Below are 19645 nucleotides of genomic sequence, written 5' to 3'. Positions count from 1 at the left end.
CCTCCTCCCTACCACCAGAACATTGTGTGTGTTATTGATCCCTGGGACGCTGGGCGCTCGCGCTGACAAGTGACACACGGGGGGCTCAATGGTGCACACACACACACACAGGGCAACAATAGGTCACAGACGCTCCACAAGTTAGGCTGTTTTTTTTGTTTTGTTAATTTTTTGTTTTTCCGATAAAACATCTGGTCCGAGAAAAAGGGGAAATCTATGGCAAAGCACCTGCTAGATAATGGAGCTGGGATGTAAGGGACATACGGAGGTGAACTTGACCAGGGATGACCAGCACATGGCAGAAGGGTGAAAGGACAGGAATAATGCTGACAGTGAAAAAAATGATATCCAGAGAGGACAACCCTTTACTGGGTCATTATACAGGCAGGAAACCAACCTTAAGATGCATTTCGTGGGCACAGGGCCAAAATGCACAGAAGACCTTTAATGTTTAGGACATTTTTGTTTGCTTTTGATTGAGTAGAGATTTTCTGACAGCAAGCCACTTCAAGTTAATGATTAAAATTAAAGTGATTTTGATCAGTTTGAAAAATGTTGATACATTTTTCTTCTCCATGTTGTTCTACTCTGACATTCAGTATCGAATTTCTACTTTCAACCTTCAAAAACATTTGCTCTTGTTTTTTTGCCAACCACAAAAGAGATTCGTACAGATAAGTGTATTGAGTCATTTAACATTGTTTAATAGAAAAAGAAAAACGTACAAAACAACCTAGGGGCATATGTACAATGTAGCGTGCCAGCTCCATATTTCACACAAAAATCATTCTTTTGATTTTTATTACCATTATTACTGTATATACTGATATCTGCAGTTATTGTTTCTGTAAAAGAGTCAGTGACGGCTACTGTGGCAGGCAGGTATATGTTCTACCTACGTGAGGTTAGGACAAACCATAGTGAGTTCAGTATCAGTTTTATTATCATGCATTTCCTAGGGTCCTGAGCCTCAGAAACGTTGTTTAACTACACAAGGACAAATGCACTGCTCGCTGAGCTACTTAACACTGTGTAATCCAATTACAGTCTCCTCTAAACAAGCGTGACTAATAGAATATCCTAATCGTAATAATATAAGTAATACTACTTAGAACAGTTTCAAGTCTTTTGCCATGTCAACTATGTGAACCACCAACGACACATTCCACCATGTAAACGATCATTTAAAGAAAAGTACTATCTGCAGTACGAACACAAGTTAAATGACCCGGTAAGTGCATTTACGGCAGACTTTAATGGGCAGTTGTCTGTGTGTGAATGCACACATAAAAAAATTAAATAAAAAAAACGTGACAGCAACAAAACAAAAAGCAAAAAACGTAACAAAACAAACAAAAAAAGAAAACAAATCGAGACGTGCTTGCATCCTAGCGTATTTGAACAGCTATGTAGCTAGCTGCGTTGACGTTCACATGATCAATCTCAAACGGTTGGTTCTCAACTATCTTGGGCTTTAACAGTAGGGACAGCCATAGTGCAACTCAGCTCCAACAGCTCGGCCTTCATGCAGGACACACCACAACTGGGTTCCTCCATCTCCACACCAACCTGGAGCTGTGCCCAGTCCCCACATATACACAACTACAAGAGGTCCTTTAGAGCAGAGGCCAACAGTGCATTTCAATGGCTATGGAGCGTCTCTTTCTCTCTTCATTCCTCTCTGTCTCTCTCTCTCTCTTCCATTCAGTCTTTCTCTCCTGAAGCGGTGACAGGTAGAAGGTGAGAGGTCAAAGGTCATCTCTTGACCTTGGCGTCATCTTTGATCTTCCATATCATGAGCTCCATGCAGGCGCAGGCGTCCTCACTGGAGTCGTGCCCCTCAACTGCAGTCACAGATCAAGAATAATGTTATAATAGACACAGACACACAGACACACAGACAGACGCAGGCGTCCTCACTGGAGTCGTGGCCCTCAACTGTTACAGATCAAAAATAATACGGGTTTTTTAAAGTAACAGTATGCAACAATTAATCTCCAGGATTAGGGTTAGGGTAAGCAGTTTTACATTAAAATAACAGCTTGAAAAAAATTGGGGCGCTACAATGACTTTTAATATGGAGAATCGCCACCAGGGGCCATTACTTATTACTGCTAAGTGTAGGATGTTTGACGCCGCCAGGCTTTCTACTGTCTGCCGAACTAGTAAGAAGCTTATTTGCCGTCTTGCTTTGTCTTGTGTTGCACTTGCTTGATGTTTGACTGTGTTAGGACTAGGGATGCACCGATCCACTTTTTTCACCTCCGATACCGATACCGATATCTGAGGTTTAGTATCGGCCGATACCGATCCGATACCGATATAAAAAAACTGCGCGAAACTGGTAACTGTGTGTATGTGTGTGACCACACAAGAGGGAGAAATGAGGAGTGCATGACATGAGATCTTGTTGCATTTTTTGCTCATTTGCTACTTGACATCATGCCTAGTCATCACTATCAATTCATAACATAGGCTAAAAATAATCACAAATAATGTACGTTCTAACTAGCGCTAGTGTTCATATTAGTTAGCAATCATATATCCGCTAGCGCCAACTTTTACGTTACATTGTAGAGGCTCAGCATGGTGACCTGTTAATGTATTTGCAGGTTCTAGTCTGTTAAAAGACACACGATTACCAAAGCAGTATTCTTTATCTCCCTTTAATGTGCATTCATCAATTTCCATTACATGACGATGCATGTGATCCTACATATGTGAGTGTCTGCAATGAGAATGGGGACTAATTAGCACTGCACTGAATTAGTTATTGCTACACAATAACAATCACACAACTAATATTACTCGATAAATATAATTGTGGACATTACACAAGGCAACATGAATCTCATTCATAGCTCATCCAGTCGAAATCTTAACAGGGTGAACCCATCTTTATTAGAGCGAATCAACATCAGGACATAACTAAATCTCCGCTTAGCATGCTAATCGCTTCAATAGCAACGTGCACTCATAATACACTACCTATATACATAAACATAAAAAAAAAAAAAACGATTGTCACGATACCCGATCTAGAAATGTCTTCAATATCGGTACCGATACCGATACAAATATCGGATCGGTGCATCCCTAGTTAGGACAGTTGTTGAGTTACTAGTTTGTCATAATGTCAGTCAGCACATTTCAAGAGATTTCGTTTATTTTTAGCCGCTAACATATCGTTAGCGTATAGCAATTGATCTGGAATGTTTTTAATAGTCATACTATAGGCTCAATCATATTCACTACACAATGCACTCAAGCCAATGACTAACTTGTGAATATGAGTACACAGGTACCGTCTTTGGCTGCCATATCACTTGAAGATGAAGCACGTTTAGTTAGTCATATAATCTCAGACTCTCACTCATTAATAACATCATATCGATCTTCCTATGATTGATCAGGTTTACAGCTACAGCTACCACAACCCTTAGAGGAAGAGGCTGGTCACCCTTGAGTTAAAGGAGCATTAATAACACACTATCCTCACTCTAGTCAGATTTCACAAAGACAGCTTTAATGATAGTCTTGGGCTATTACATGAAGAGACCACAATTTTACAGTTATTGATTTTGTCTTGATTTTGTCCTCACCAACATTGCCACAAAGTTGTTGAACAGGTGCATTCTTAATAGACCTCATATTCGCCAGAAAGGAAGCTGAATCACTAGTATTTTTCAGGGCTCTCCTACTGGTCTCAACTATGCCTTAATGGTCCATCACAGGCAAACAGGTGAACGTAGCTAAGCAACCCAAGTGTGCATGAGGGTGGAGGGCCTCACCATTGTTCTGGATGATGCGTTTGAGGTAGTCGTGCATCAGGTTCCTCAGGGCGCGTTTGTAAGGTAAGCCCAAGCCGTGGGGGAACACTAGGGCCGTGTCCACTACAGTACTATGCACCAGCTGCAAGAGAGAGACAACACAACGAGTTAAATCAAGCCAGCTAGCAAGCTACGTACCACCCAAAAGACTGCTCTTTGGGAGGCACAAGGCATGAAAACAAGGATATTCGTATCTGGCTTTTGAATGAGCCGCTGTAGTGAAAAACGCTTTAAATATATAAATATAATAATACACAGTATATACACAGTACAGAATATATATATATAATACATACTTTTATTGTAACTGTATTGGATTCTACATGGATTGACAACATTTGAACACAGCAAACATATTTGTGCATAGACAGTGTTGTGAGCGCAATCCACAAAGCAATTCAGAAATATTTCACATATACAGTATATAAAGTCGATGGAAGACAATATACTGATGATATTGCATTTCACCTTGCTGAAATGAATCATCATTGAAAATGTAAAGCAATATCTTTGCCAAATACAACTCAGAAAACCTATCCAGCTGTTGTGTGTACAGTGTGTTAGAAAGATGCTGAATGACTGTGGATTCAGCACTGTTTAGCAAGAAAAAGAGGAAAAAGGCGATACTTGATCAAGCACACTTCAGCCATTGCTGTGGAGTGTTACCTTGAGGGCCTGGAGGTCACTCTCTAAGCTGTGACCAATCAGGATGGACTCAGCACTGAACATGTTGAGGAGCACTGCCTGCACGTCTCTCAATGTGATGGTAGTGCTCTCCAGATCTTCCTCTGTCACCCCCGAGAACCTGTAGTACGCATGCATGCACGCACACACACAGATACACACATGAACATGCACAAACATGCACACAGAGACAAAGACATTTCGAAAATGCCCATACACACAGACAGATACATACACGCATAAATATTAAATATGCATACAAATGCATAAGGACATATAGAGAATGCAAACCCACCCACCCACACCTTCGCACGCACGCACGCACACACACTAAGAGGGCATTGAATTTTACAGATGGCATAATACATATAAAAGTTCCCAACATCAAACGATCCCCATGTGGGCTTCATGCCTTCAGTGTTCTGACCTTGTGTTGTAGTCCACTACTTTGGCTTCAGGCTTCACAAATGTATCGTAGATGACCCTCAGCTCGGAGTTGATGACCGTCACCCGGGTCAGATCCAGGCCTTGCCTGGTGTAGCACTGGGGATGGAGATGAGAGGAGACGGAAACATGAGTTAGGGCAAGGCTGTCTAGTCCATGACTTCCTGTTTCACTCCAAGAGCCATTTCATGGCCCCTCCTGAGGCTTGGCCTGTTGGCTCCATTATTTTATCCCTTGCACTCTCCACTTCTTCTTTGCACTATTGTAACAATACACAGCTCCTCTATATACTTTCTCAAACTTTCATAGACCATTTCACCGTTTGTTTTTGTATTGTGTTTGTTTTGTATTGTGTTGTAATGTATATTATGTGTAAGCACATTGAGAGTCAGTTCACCAGGTCAAAGTCCTTGTTTGTTCCTTGTTTGTTTGTTTGTCTTACTTGGCCAATAAAATCAGATTCTGATTCTGATTCCATGCGACACGAGGCAACATGAGGGCTCTCTGAGGGATCACTCACCATCTCACAGTCCAGGGCAAACACCCCAGCGTCTCCGTCCGCTGGTAGAGGCTTGTCGAAGGTCTGTACGTATCCATCTAAAGACTCCTTGCGTCCATCCTGCACGTGTTGCTGCAAATAAACAGTGAGCATACATACATGAGGAAACCGAGCTCTCTACAAAGTTTGAGGATTGTGATTTTGGTCCGTTTAATCGAACACAAAACTGTCATTGTCAACTGTCTTCAACATAAATTCACATTGAACAAATATACATAATTGGATGCATCACAGACAATTATCCTCAGCCTCATTTGAAGAACACAACAGCAGCTGTACAATAACATGTCAAGCATCTTGAGAGTGCCCCCTAGTGTTAGAAACTCATAAACCAGAGAGGCATTTATGGCCCTTCAAACATGGCATCTCCACATTAAAGTGCCAGATGTCTTGCTTCAAATACATGAAGGGCATTGCTGAAGTCTATTGTTCATGAAAGACGCTAGCTCTGAGTGAAGAGTTAACTCTGAGTTAAATGGTATTTCATTTAATCAGTTCTAAAAACATGGGCACCTGCAGAAATGTTTTATTTGTTAACATACTTTCTGAATGGCTTGTGGTAATCCAACAAACATTTCGTAAGAGATTTGTCCCGATGTACTCAGAAGAAAAAGACATTGTTCCCTCCCTTCACACTGACACAGCAGTCATAGATTTATATACTGTGTTTGTTGTATGTGGCAACACATAGCCCTCTGTGTGCATACATTATACTGTATCTTCAGATTCACATAGCATCCAGTAAATCTTTAGTCTGGATGTGTAACTCTTATGAACTTAAAAAAAAACTGTTTAAAAGGTATAGTAGACAGTTTGCTGTGGACCCAGAGCAGTAACGGACAAAATAAAAGTACAGAATTTCTCAAATTCCCTGTGCATTCTACAGACTTGATTCTCTCTTTAAACAATACTGTTTTTTTGTTGCACCATGAGAACACATAAAATAGATCCTCAATCCATCTCAGGGATGTGTGGTCAACACAAGCACAAGGTGACGATGGGAAGAACACACCAACCAATAGCTTACCTGTGCCACCTGGCATCCAGGAGAGCCCACGGCACCAGAGCAGCACGTGTAGTGTGTATCCCAGCCACCAGAAACTGCAGGTGAATACAAACAAAAGTCAAGCATTACACAAACAGCGCAAGGCGTCATAAAACCCTGCTTTTTAAGGACCTATTGCACTGTGTGTCATCCACTGCTCTGGCTCAGGGTCGCTCTAAATTACTTAATATCACCTGCCGCCTAATGCAGCACTGTTATTAGCCTAACTTTAAACAGGTGTGCTGGCAACAGGTAAGACTGAGAGGATATGGAGCTTCTTTGTTAATAATAGCAGATCTAAAAGCCCCCCAACCACACCCTGATCCCATCTCCCCCACGCGACCTCTGACCTCTGAAGCGGCGGACGCGGCCCCAGTGGAGGTGGCACTCCTCCTTGCGAACGCAGTTGCCACTGGCGTTGATCTTGTACTCGGCCCCACACCGGCAGCACACCTTGGAGAAGGCTAGGAGTGGAAAAGGAGCATCAGAAGCTATGGCAGACACCCACGGTCAACACAATACATATAATGTGTGTGAAGAAATACAGCGAGAGACTGTGTCTGACTGTCTGCAGGTGTGTATGTATGTATGTATGTATGTATGTATGTATGTATGTATGTATGTATGTATGTATGTGTGTGTGTGTGTGTGTGTGTGTGTGTGTGTGTGTGAGACAGAGAGAGTCAGACACAGTTTATGCTTGCATACGTGAGAGAGAGAGAGAAAAAGAAAGACAGAGTTAGTAAGTGAGTGAGAGTGTGAGGGAGTCAGACAGAGAGGGTATGAACTTACAGTGGGGAAAATAACTATTTGAACCCCTGCCAGCTTCGCAAGTTTGGCCACTTGCAAAGAAATGTGTGATCTAGAATTTTAATGGTAGGTGTATTTTAACAGTGAGAAACAGAATATCAACAAAAAAATCCAGAAAACTGCATTTTATAAGATTTATGACTTTATTTGCATTTGATGCAAAAAATAAGTATTTGAACCCCCAAGCAAACAGCAAGAATTCTGGCTCCCAATGGCCAGTTATGTGCCCAAAAAGCACACAGATTAGTCCTCATTAGGTCTAACAAGGTATACCTGATCTCAACTGGTGACCTGTATAAAAGAAACCTGTCCAAAGAATCATACTTCACACCTTCAACCTCACCACCATGGGCAAGACCAAAGAGCTGTCCAAGGACGTCAGAGATAAGATTGTAGACCTGCACAAGGCTGGAATGGGCTACAAAACCACCTGCAAGCAGCTTGGAGAGAAGCAGATAACTATTGGTGCGATTATTCATAAATGGAAGCAACACCATACAACTGTCACCCGCTCTAGGTCTGGGGCTCCATGCAAGATATCCCCTCGTGCGGAATAAGTGATCATTCGAAAGGTGCAGAATAACCCCAGAACTACACAGGGGGAGCTTGTGAATGATCTCAAGGCAGCTGGGACCAGAGTCACCAAGAAAACCATTGGCAACACACCACGCCGTCATTTTTTGAAGTACTGCAGCACTCGCAAGGTCCCGCTGCTCAAGGAAGCGCAGGTACAGGGCCATCTGAAGTTTACCATTGCACACTTGAATGATTCTAGGGAGGATTGGGAGACAGAATTAGGTCAGATGATACCAAAATCAAGCTCTTTGGCATCAACTCGACTTGCCGTGTTTGACAGGGGGGGGGGAATGCTGAATATGACCCCAAGAGTACATCATACCCACCATCAAGCATGGAGGTGGAAACATTATGCTTTGGGGCTGTTTCTCTGCCAAGGGTACAGGACGACTCCACCGCATCAAGGGGACTATGGATGGGGCCATGTAACGTGGAATATTGGGCTTGAACTTCATTCCCTCATTCCCTCCCATTGAAAACACAACCTTAAAGATTTGGAGAGGATCTGGAAAGAGGAGTGGACCAAAATCCCTCCTGAGATGTTTGTAAACCTGGTGACCAACTACAAGAAACGTCTGACGTCTGTGCTTGCCAATAAGGGTTATTCCACCAAGTACTAAGTCATTTTTGTCAGTCAGTTTTGGGGGTTCAAATACTTATTTTTTGCATCAAATGCAAATAAAGTCATAAATGTTATAAAATGCATTTTTCTGGATTTTTTTGTTGATATTCTGTTTCTCACTGTTAATATCCACCTACCATTACAATTATAGATCACACATTTCTTTGCAAGTGGCCAAACTTGTGAAATCGCAAGGGGTTCAAATACTTATTTTCCCCACTGTAAGTGAGAACCAGAAAAAGAAAGACGGAGTGTTGTGCGTGTGTCTCACGGTCTGGGTTCTTCTTCTCAGGGACGTTGTGGATGATGACGTGTCCTGGGCGGTCAGGGTTGGGTCTCGGGTAGTTATTGTCCTTCAGCTGCTCTTCCGTCAGGAGGTACTCCTTCATATTCCTATACAGACACGCTCCTGGGGAACCGCACACCACCCACATGCTTTAGCCAATAGGAAAGACCCTATTCTCAAAACGCTTCCCCACACACGGAAAAACAATGCTTGGATGTCACTGTCGGCAAATACACAGCTGAGTGAAACCATCAGCTGTGGTCTGAGGACGCAAAATCATCAGCCACCAAAACTGATAACCTTGGCTTTACTGGTGTTGAGGACAAATACTAGTGTACCATCACCGGATACAGTGGAGGCCTTGGTTAACAGAGGACACAAATTAATCTGCAGTTACAGAATTACTCAAACTGGTGGTCAAAGTAAGAATACAGACACAGTATTAAGAGTATTCCAGCTGGTCTATCAATCAATATACAACTTAGCCCCCTGTGTCTTCAGCCCTTGGGGCATGTTAGCGCCTGCGGAGGATGGGAAGTTAAGGATGGGAACAGTCACCTGTGAGCTCCAGCTCCTGCCTCTTGCCCGTCCTGTTGATGGTGAAGCTGGTCTCGGCAGCCTTGCGGCCCCCCAGCATCTTCTCGTGGGACTGAGCCTTCTGGCCGGCCGGTTTTTCCTGGTATTCTGGAGAACAGCGGCAGAGGGTGGAATGGAAATTGAGTGACCTTTGGGTTGTTGTTTGTAAAGCCGTGACATGATGTGCAAATTGTGAAGGCATCCTGGTGCCAATCACTATTACATAATGCAGAGTAATACTGCTGTGAACTCTGTAATACTACTGTGAATTACATAAATGGATTTCAGTGTTTTGAGAAGTTTTGAAGAAAAGAAACAGGGTAGGAATGTTTGTATGAGTTTGTGTGTCTTTGTGTGTGTTTGTGTGTGTATGTGTGTGTGTGTTTGTGTGTGTATGTTTGGGTGTTTGTGTGCGTCGTACTGGGGGGGTTGGAGGTGGGCAATGTGCTCTTGTTGCGTAGCTTCTTCAGAGTGTTGACGGCCACATTCAGGTAGATGTTCTTACTGCTGCTGCGCTCGTACACCACCATCTCCTCATCCAGCGCCTGCAGGGACACAACATGTTCACAGCTCACCTATCTCACCACATCAACTCACCTATCCCACCACATCAACTCACCTATCCCACCGCATCAGCTCACCTATCCCACCACAGCAGCTCACCTATCCCACCACATCAACTCACCTATCCCACCGCATCAGCTCACCTATCCCACCACAGCAGCTCACCTATCCCACCGCATCAGCTCACCTATCCCACCGCATCAGCTCACCTATCCCACCACATCAACTCACCTATCCCACCGCATCAGCTCACCTATCCCACCACAGCAGCTCACCTATCCCACCACATCAACTCACCTATCCCACCACAGCAGCTCACCTATCCCACCACAGCAGCTCACCTATCCCACCACAGCAGCTCACCTATCCCACCACATCAGCTCACCTATCCCACCACAGCAGCTCACCTATCCCACCACATCAGCTCACCTATCCAACCACATCAGCTTACCTATCAGCTCACCTATCCAACCACATCAGCTTACCTATCAGCTCACCTATCCCACCACATCAGCTCACCTATCCCACCACATCAGCTTACCTATCAGCTCACCTATCACACCACACCACATCAGCTCACCTACAGTGGGGAAAATAAGTATTTGAACCCCTACCGATTTCGCAAAGTTTGGCCACTTGCAAAGAAATGTGTGATCTATAATTGGTAGGTGTATTTTAACAGTGAGAAACAGAATATCAACAAAAAAAAATCAGAAAACTGCATTTTATAACATTTATGACTTTTCTTTGCATTTGAAATACAGCCGCGGAAAAAATTAAGAGACCACTTCAAAATTATCAGTTTCTCTGGTTTTACTATTTATTGGTATGTATTAAAGTAAAATGTACATTTTAGTTTTATTCTATAACCTACTGGCAACATTCCTACCAAATTTCAAATAAAAATATTGTCATTTAGATCATTTATTTGCAGAAAAATGACAATTGGTCAAAATAGCAAAAATGATGCAGTGTCTTCAGATCTCGAATAATGCAAAGAAAACAAGCTCATATTCATTTTTAAACTACACAATACTAATGCTTACACTTAGGAAGAGTTCAGAAATCAATATTTGGTGGAATAACCTTGATTTAAAATCACAACTTTCATGTGTCTTGGCATGCTCTCCACCAGTCTTTCACATTGCCGTTGGGTGACTTTATGCTACTCCTGGCGCAAGAATTCAAGCAGCTCGGCTTCTTTTCATGGCTTGTGACCATCCATCTTCCTCTTGATCACATTTCAGAGGTTTTTTATGGGATTCAGGTCTCGAAATTGGGCTGGCCATGACAGGGTCCTGATCTGGTGGTACTCCATCCACACCTTTACTGGCCTGGCTGTGTGGCATGGAGCATTGCCCTGCTGGAAAAAACATTTCTCAGAGTTGGGGAACATTGTCAGAGCTAAAGGAAGCAAGTTTTTCTTCCGGGACAACGTTGTACTTTGCCTGGCTGAGGTTTGTAAAAGACCATAAGGATTGAAAAAAGCGGACTGGAGGGTCTTCTAGTTCGTCTTCTCTGATGAGTCCAATTTTCAGCTTTGCCCAACACATGGTCGTCTGATGGTTAGAAGGAGACCTGGAGAGGCCTACAAGCCAGAGAGTCTTGCACCTACTGTGAAATCGGACTCATCAGAGAAGACGAACTTAGAAGAACCTCCAGTCCGCTTTTTCAATCCTTATGGTCTTTTACAAACCTCAGCCAGGCAAAGTACAACGTTGTCCCGGAAGAAAAACTTGCTTCCTTTTGCTCTGACAATGTTCCCCAACTTTGAGAAGTGTTTTTTCCAGCAGGGCAATGCTCCATGCCACACAGCCAGGCCAGTAAAGGTGTGGATGGAGTACCACCAGATCAGGACCCTGTCATGGCCAGCCCAATTTCGAGACCTGAATCCCATAAAAAACCTCTGAAATGTGATCAAGAGGAAGATGGATGGTCACAAGCCATGAAAAGAAGCCGAGCTGCTTGAATTCTTGCGCCAGGAGTAGCATAAAGTCACCCAACGGCAATGTGAAAGACTGGTGGAGAGCATGCCAAGACACATGAAAGTTGTGATTTTAAATCAAGGTTATTCCACCAAATATTGATTTCTGAACTCTTCCTAAGTGTAAGCATTAGTATTGTGTAGTTTAAAAATGGATATGAGCTTGTTTTCTTTGCATTATTCGAGATCTGAAGACACTGCATCTTTTTTGCTATTTTGACCAATTGTCATTTTTCTGCAAATAAATGATCTAAATGACAATATTTTTATTTGAAATTTGGTAGGAATGTTGCCAGTAGGTTATAGAATAAAACAAAAATGTACATTTTACTTTAACACATACCAATAAATAGTAAAACCAGAGAAACTGATAATTTTGAAGTGGTCTCTTAATTTTTTCCGCGGCTGTATTTCAACCCCCAAGCAAACAGCAAGAATTCTGGCTCCCAATGACCAGTTATGTGCCCAAGAAGCACACAGATTAGTCTTCATTAGGTCTAACAAGGTACACCTGATCTCAACTGGTGACGTTTATAAAAGAAACCTGTCCAAAGAATCATACTTCACACCTTCAACCTCACCACCATGGGCAAGACCAAAGAGGACGTCAGAGCTAAGATTGTAGACCTGCACAAGGCTGGAATGGGCTACAAAACCATTGGCAAGCAGCTTGGTGAAAAGCAGACAACTATTGGTGCGATTATTCGTAAATGGAAGCCACACCAAACAACTGTTAATCGCTCTAGGTCTAGGGCTCCATGCAAGATATCCCCTTTTGCGGTATCAGTGATCATCCGAAAGGTGCAGAATAACCCCAGAACTACACAGGGGGAGCTTGTGAATGATCTCAAGGCAGCTGGGACCACAGTCACCAAGAAAACCATTGGCAACACACCATGCCGTATTTTTTTAAAGTACTGCAGCAGGTCCCCCTGCTCAAGGAAGCGCATGTACAGGGCCATCTGAAGCTTGCCATTGCACACTTGAATGATATATTGGGCTTGAACCTCATTCCCTCATTCCCTTCCATTGAAAACGCAACCTTAAAGATTTGGAGAGGATCTGCAAAGAGGAGTGGACCAAAATCTCTCCTGAGATGTGTGTAAACCTGGTGACCAACTACAAGAAACATCTAACGTCTGTGCTTGCCAACAAGGGTTATTCCACCAAGTACTAAGTCATGTTTTGCTAGGGGTTCAAATAGTTATTTTCTGCATCAAATGCAAATAAAGTCATAAATGTTATAAAATGCATTTTACCATTACAATTATAGATCACACATTTCTTTGCAAGTGGCCAAACTTGCGAAATCGGCAGGGGTTCGAATACTTATTTTCCCTGCTATATCAGCTCACCTATCCCACCACATCAGCCCATGTGTATTTAGTCATTTAGCCAAAAACACTTACAGTTATATAAATATATACACATATGTTTATATACATTTATACAGCTACGCACATATAAACAATTTTAATTGTTTGTACATATTGCAGATGCACACGCTCCTTCGCTCTCCAGTCGAGCTACGGGAACATAAACACACAAACAGACACAGACACAGACACAGACACACACACACACACACACACACACACACACACACACACACACACACACACACACACACACACACACACAGCTCTTGCCTTGCAGGAAGGTGCTTACCATCTGGAAGGCTGTGGGCTCCAAGGGGCAGATCTTGAGGCACTCGTCGATGAAGAGGTTGAGGTACCGCTGGCGGACGACAGTGGGGACTTTGGCTCCAAACTCGGTGGGGATGGTGGGGCGTTTCATCGCCGAACTCTGAGGAGAGGGGGCACGAGGAGAAGGGGGGGGGCACAAATAAGGCCATAGCACTGGTGGAGGGCATGGCCCTCAGGCGAGGCCAGACAGCCAGGAAGGGCACCTGTAGTTACAGCTTTCCATCCATCTTCCAAGTAGCAGCATCCGTAAATCTACTAAGCAGCCTTATCGCAGTCAATAAACGATTGATTAGGTGATGTGATTGACTGAAAACCTACCTTGGTCCTCCAATTGGAGTTGGAAGAAGGGGGAGATTAATTTGAATTTATTGATGTAAGAAATATGTCTTTTATGGTTGAATTATTAGTATTTTTAAAGCAACACCAACCAGCTTTAGTCTAAAATTAGTGAGCTAACTACCTGAGGCCTTCAACGGTTGGCTCTGATTAAAGCTAGATAGCATGCTAACTGGTGTCTTTTGGTGATGTGAAAGCTTTTTTCCCCCCATCCCGGAAACTAGAGTGCATAGACTGGACAGCTAGTGGGAACAACAGGTGTGTTTACCTGTCCTTCACGAACATATACCATCAAAATTAATTTGAAGATGATAAAACTAGTTGCCTATAAAAACATACCTCAAAATGTAGCAAATTGTTGCATGGTGTTGTTTGAAAGTGTATCGAAGATGATAATAAAAACAATGGCAATACCTCTTGTTTTCACAACCCACAATACATCCCTGTTGAATACTCTTTGATTAGATCCCAATCCGGAGGACAGGGGAGTGTGATCCTCTGCTCTCTCTCACTCTCTGCTCTCTCTCTCTCACTTCTCTCACTGCTCTCTCTCTCTCTCTCACTGCTCTGTCTCTCTCTCTGTCTCTCTCTCTCTCTCAATTCAATTCAATTCAATTTTCAATTCAAATGGCTTTATTGGCATGAATGTACGATACACTGTTGCCAAAGCACTAATAATAAAAACAATATAATAATAACAATAGTAAAAATAACTCTCTCTCTCTGCTCTCTCGATCTCACTGCTCTCTCTCACTGCTCGCTCTCTCTCCGTCTCGGTGTCTCTCTCTCTCTCTCTCTCTCTCTGCTCTCTCGCTCTCTCTATCTCTGTCCGCTTTCTCTCTCTCTCTCTCACAGCTCTCTCTCTCTCACAGCTCTCTCACTCTCACAGCTCTCTCACTCTCACAGCTCTCTCTCTCTCTCTGCTCTCTCTCTCTCTCTGCCCAGTGAGACATCTCCTCAGACACAGATGATGAGATGCATCTTCCTGTGGTTTGGTGCCAAGATGGCCGCTACTCACCTTCATAGTGGGTGTGTGGGCCACTCTCTTCTGCACGCTGGTGGACACGGTCTTGGAGAGGATGCCTGCACTGGTGTGAGCCTTCACAGAGAGCTGCCCGGGGGTCGCTCTGGTGGGGGACAACACTCGGGAGCCACCCAGCTTCACCTCAGATGAACCTGAAGCAGAGAATCATAAGGAGTCTCTTAACAACGGACCATGATCTCGGACTTTCAATGTCAGATCAGCAGAGGTGGAGCGTCTATGTTTCCTACTTCTGGTTCATTATTTGAATTGATCGTGAGATCAGCCAGTTCATTTCATTTTCAAGTTTTAAAGATGTGCTACTTATAATTAAAAACTGTGGCCACAGAGCAAGATTAAAGACAATTTAGATGCAGAGATACTTCTCTGTGCTAAATAGCAGTAAAACTCTGGAATGCCATATTGTCATACTACACTGTTGGAACAGTATCGACTCTCGTCCTATGCTGTAGGCACACAGTATTGTGCTATAGGGCTGCTTTATTTACCTCTCGGAGAAAAAGCAGAGGGCGTCGGCCGATGGGCCACTCTCTTCCTCTCCCCAGGAAAGAGGGATTTGGTGCTGGAGGAGGACGAGGAGGCGGCAGCGGCTTTCACCGCTACGGCTAGCTGCTCGGCCTGCTGCTGCGCTATCTGCATGCGCTGGTAGCACATCTCCTGTGCCGTGGGCCTCCGGTTAGGCCTCACCGCCCGAGGCTCTGCCTGCACAGAGAAACACCCCGGAGAAGCCTGAATGATGTTGATGTTGGTCTTCAAGGAAGAATGTTTAATTTTTCAACAGCAAAGACTTCAAATGGCTTCTTTAATTATAAATGATAAAAACAAACGGGAAAAAACCAAGGCTAAAAGTCTTGATTTTAGTTGCTCTGAACATTTCTGAAAAGCTGTTTATGAAAAGTCACGCTTACTTTGCCAAAGTGTGAGAGTCGTTTTTTCTGTCCAGGAATGACTGCGCTGTCAGGAACATCACCGTCTGTTGGCTCCTTGGGTGGCTGTGAAAGCAAAACAATGAGGAGAAAAGGTCCCAGCTCTCAGTTCAGCAATGGGGCCATAAGCATCCGAACGCATCCGGTAGCCTCCACCTTATCAGGGCCACATCATTGCCAGTATCAGAGGCTACTAGTAAGACTGACAAAAAACTTTTCTATACAATACTGCTACATCTGCTACTGCTGTGTACTGCTGCATTTTGGATGTTATTACTGCAGTTTTCAACCTGTAATTATAGGATATTATATATTATATTATAGGAATTTAAAACTGAACTATGAACTATGTCTGAACCTCATTTTGACAGTGTGTGTGTTCAAGGCCTAATCAGACTTTGATTACATTTTTAAAATACATTTGATCAATATTTTGAACAGCCTGACCTGTAATTTAAAGTGATTAAATATGGTTACAAAAGTAAAAAAGGTCCATGCCAACAAAAGCACACAGACGGTACCTGTTTGGCTTGCCTCCCTTTGTCCTCAGTTTTGATGTCTTTGGACTCATTAAAAATCCGCAAGCACTCCTCCAAGGGGTCCGATTCATAGTCTACGTCTTGCATGCCGGAATAATCCGCACCACCATAATCAACATCTTCATCGTCGCTCCGGTCATCTTCCTGTCCGATGTCATCCTCAGAGGACGAGTGCCTTAGATCGACCACATCCCTCTTGCTGCTCAACAGGCTTGTCCGCCTGTGCGCGGTGGCCGACTTCCTCACGATGTTCTCCTCCTCTTCCTCCTCTTGCTCTTCCCCCTCTCCGCTCTCATCTCCAAACAGATCCACGTGGCTCAGAGACCTGTGTTTCTGCCTACCTGCCTTAGTCTCTTTGCTGGGTGACAACAAGCTGCTTTTCTTGCCCTTGTCCTTGCTGCTCGACGTGCTGCCTTGGCTTAATTTGCTTCGGTCCCTCTCTTTCCCAGCCGAGTGAAGCTTGCCGTTCTTTTGATCCTTGTGTTTGGATGAGTCCTTCTCATGGGTCTTGTCGGACTTCTGCTTCTTGACCTCGCTGCTTCTCTCCTTCTCCTTGTGGCCCACCTCACCTTTGACCTTCTCAAGCCTCCTGCTCTTCATGTCAGTGCTCTTATCATCCTTTCTGCCCTTGTATGCAGCTTTATCCTTCAGTCTGTTTTTATCCTCCGTCCTGTCAGTCTTCTTTATGCTCTCTGAGCTCAGTTTCTTCTTTTTATCACGGGTGGAACTCTCCATCCTCTCCTTCTCACTACTGCTTTTTCCACTAGACCGTTTCTCATCTCTTTTCTCTTCTCCGTTCTTACTGCTCTTCTTTTGACTGTCTTTTTCTTTTGCTTTCTTTTCGGGAACTTTCTCTCTGGAAAGTTCTTGATCCAAGCACTCCTCCGGGTCTTCCGACTCCCCCTGTGAGGAACCTTGATCTGGCCTGGAGTTATGGTTCCTCTGCTGCTTTAGAACCCTTGAGGCGGTGATGTCGCCCTTCCCCTCTGAGATTCTCTGAGTGCCATCCTCAACTGAGGCACTTCTGAATTTCCTTCGCTGCAGGTTACTGAGCAGTGTTGGCCGATACTCCATCCCGGAGCTCTCCCCGTCAGACTCCGAGAAACAAGCGGAGTACTTCTGACTGTCCACCACCGGCGGTTGCTGTGGCCGCTGTTTTTTAACCGTAGGCACATACTCCTCATCCATAGATTGCTTCCTCTTACTTGTCGGCAGGGAGGCCTTCTTAGTCTCTGCCTCAGTGGTAAGCGTCCTCCGGCCCTTGTTTTTGCTGGCCAATTTGGCTGAGAAGTTGGATAGAGGGTCATATTCCATGTCGGTGTGGGGTTTGGATGTGTCAAGTGTGTACTTGCACTTCACAGAAGTGGAGCTTCGAGGGCTAGAGGGAAGACTGGAGGAGCGGGAGGTTGGGCTGAATATTAACGATTTTTTCGCTGTTTTGCTGACAGTTTTGGGCACATACTCCAGAGAACTACCATGGTTGTCCTCACTTTCCGAGTCCAAGATATATTTATTGGAGCGAGGTGTGGGACTGTAATCAGCCCCTTGGGTCATCTGATAACTCCCAGGGTCGTAACCCTGATGAGAAGCCACAGGGGTGGGCTTTCTCCGTTTGGTTCCCGCAGTGGCCGGGCTTGCCGTAGGCTTGTATTCCTGGTCCCCAATATGTGAGAGTTTCCTCTTCTCTCTCTCCACCTCACACTGAACGGCCTGGATGGCGGCGTTGACCAGTTCGAGCTCCATGGCGCCCACTCCCATGGGAGAGCCTGCTCGAGGCTTGATCTCTGGTTCCTCATTGCGATTGTCTTCTGGTAGCACTACCTCAGGGCTGAATGGGTCGTAACATTCTTCTGCAAAAATATAAACACCAAACACGAAACGTTATAGCATAAAAGTGTGATTGAAAATCAATCATCAGTTGTGATCAAAGTTATTCAGTCGGATCTAAGTTGTTTTTTCTGTCCTTCGTTTAGTGTTAATAGCCCCCGAGCCTAACAAAAGTATAAGATACGATAATAGAGAAGTCATGAAGTCTTGTATAATAAAGATACGATAAAGATAAGTCTTGTACAGAAGGAAATGGTGATCTAACGTAAATACGATCGACGTTTCAGTAGACAAAGATCCAGGTATTAGTTCAGTGAATGCAATATCTGCAAATCAAAATGTACGGTGTCGATGACAAATAGTGAGTAATGTTGAGCGTACATCTTCGCTGCGAGCAATTCATTTGACTTGTCTAACGATAATACGATACATGTGGCGTGTGTCACTAACAACTGACCCCCGACACATTAAGTTTCAGTTTATGAAACAATTACAACCTTTGCACCAGTAGCTAACCGCTTCTGGTAATCGCAAAGCAATAACTAATCAGAGCATTAGACTGCAGATGTCGCGTACATGTATTTGTTTACACAGGGAAAATGGAAATCACCATTTGTACTTGAAGAGAGTTCTTTAGTTTTTCGGACTTCAAACGATCCATAGGAAGTCCTTCTCTGGTTGCTGTGTCTGAAGTGACAGTACGGCCGGTTGCACCCATTTTTGACGATCTTCCCGTTATAGCTCTCGCTGTAAAACGGGCAGTCAATCCCACGGAAAAACCCGGTGGATCTCAACATAGTCACCCAAACGCTCTAGCATTCCCGTGTAATTCAGGTCAAATCAACACAAGTTACACTTCTTTATTGAATAAATGTACACCGATCTCTAAATGAACCTTTCTTTTGCCACTTTCCTTCTCAGTAGGAACAACAAGCGTTCGCACGACGCCATCTTTTATTGTTCAACTATAGGGAAAAAAAACACGCACAGAAAGCCCAAACGGTCGCATATTATTGACGTCATGAGAATGCCTGATTATTTTTTTTTGTGCCTGTAAAAATACTCAAACATTTCCTATGTTGCGCATCCTCGTTGAAACCCATGGTTACCACACGTCCCTCTTCAAAATATTCTGCATTTATATAAACAGCGACATTGAGCCACCTTATAACATCTCGCAAGTCTAAACCTATCCTACACTTTTGCAGAAAAAAAAAGAACATGATACTGGACTGAAAACAAAGGCTTACTCAGGCTAATTATTTATTAAAATGTAGAGCCTGGGCTTC

The 19645-nt window shown here is 43.8% G+C and overlaps 1 protein-coding gene across 1 annotated transcript; it reads right to left on the bottom strand.

Moving 5' to 3' along the window:
• Window positions 1-815: 815 nt before the first annotated feature.
• On the bottom strand, window positions 816-19240 carry rexo1 (REX1, RNA exonuclease 1 homolog). The gene is made up of 16 exons (XM_080860628.1): window positions 18967-19240; window positions 16512-18379; window positions 15973-16056; window positions 15553-15766; window positions 15041-15198; window positions 13649-13786; window positions 9854-9977; window positions 9415-9540; window positions 8842-8979; window positions 6913-7026; window positions 6545-6618; window positions 5479-5589; window positions 4942-5057; window positions 4497-4635; window positions 3792-3912; window positions 816-1844 (listed from the first exon to the last, which is right to left on the bottom strand). Exons 1-16 carry the CDS (start codon window positions 19151-19153, stop codon window positions 1756-1758), a joined length of 3801 nt encoding a protein of 1266 aa, XP_080716754.1. The 5' UTR covers window positions 19154-19240; the 3' UTR covers window positions 816-1755.
• Window positions 19241-19645: the final 405 nt, after the last annotated feature.

This window comes from Sprattus sprattus (assembly GCF_963457725.1).
Source record: "Sprattus sprattus genome assembly, chromosome: 2".
NCBI lineage: Eukaryota > Metazoa > Chordata > Actinopteri > Clupeiformes > Clupeidae > Sprattus > Sprattus sprattus.
The sequence above is the reverse complement of the archived record's forward strand: the minus strand, read 5'-3'. Positions and strand labels throughout refer to the sequence as shown.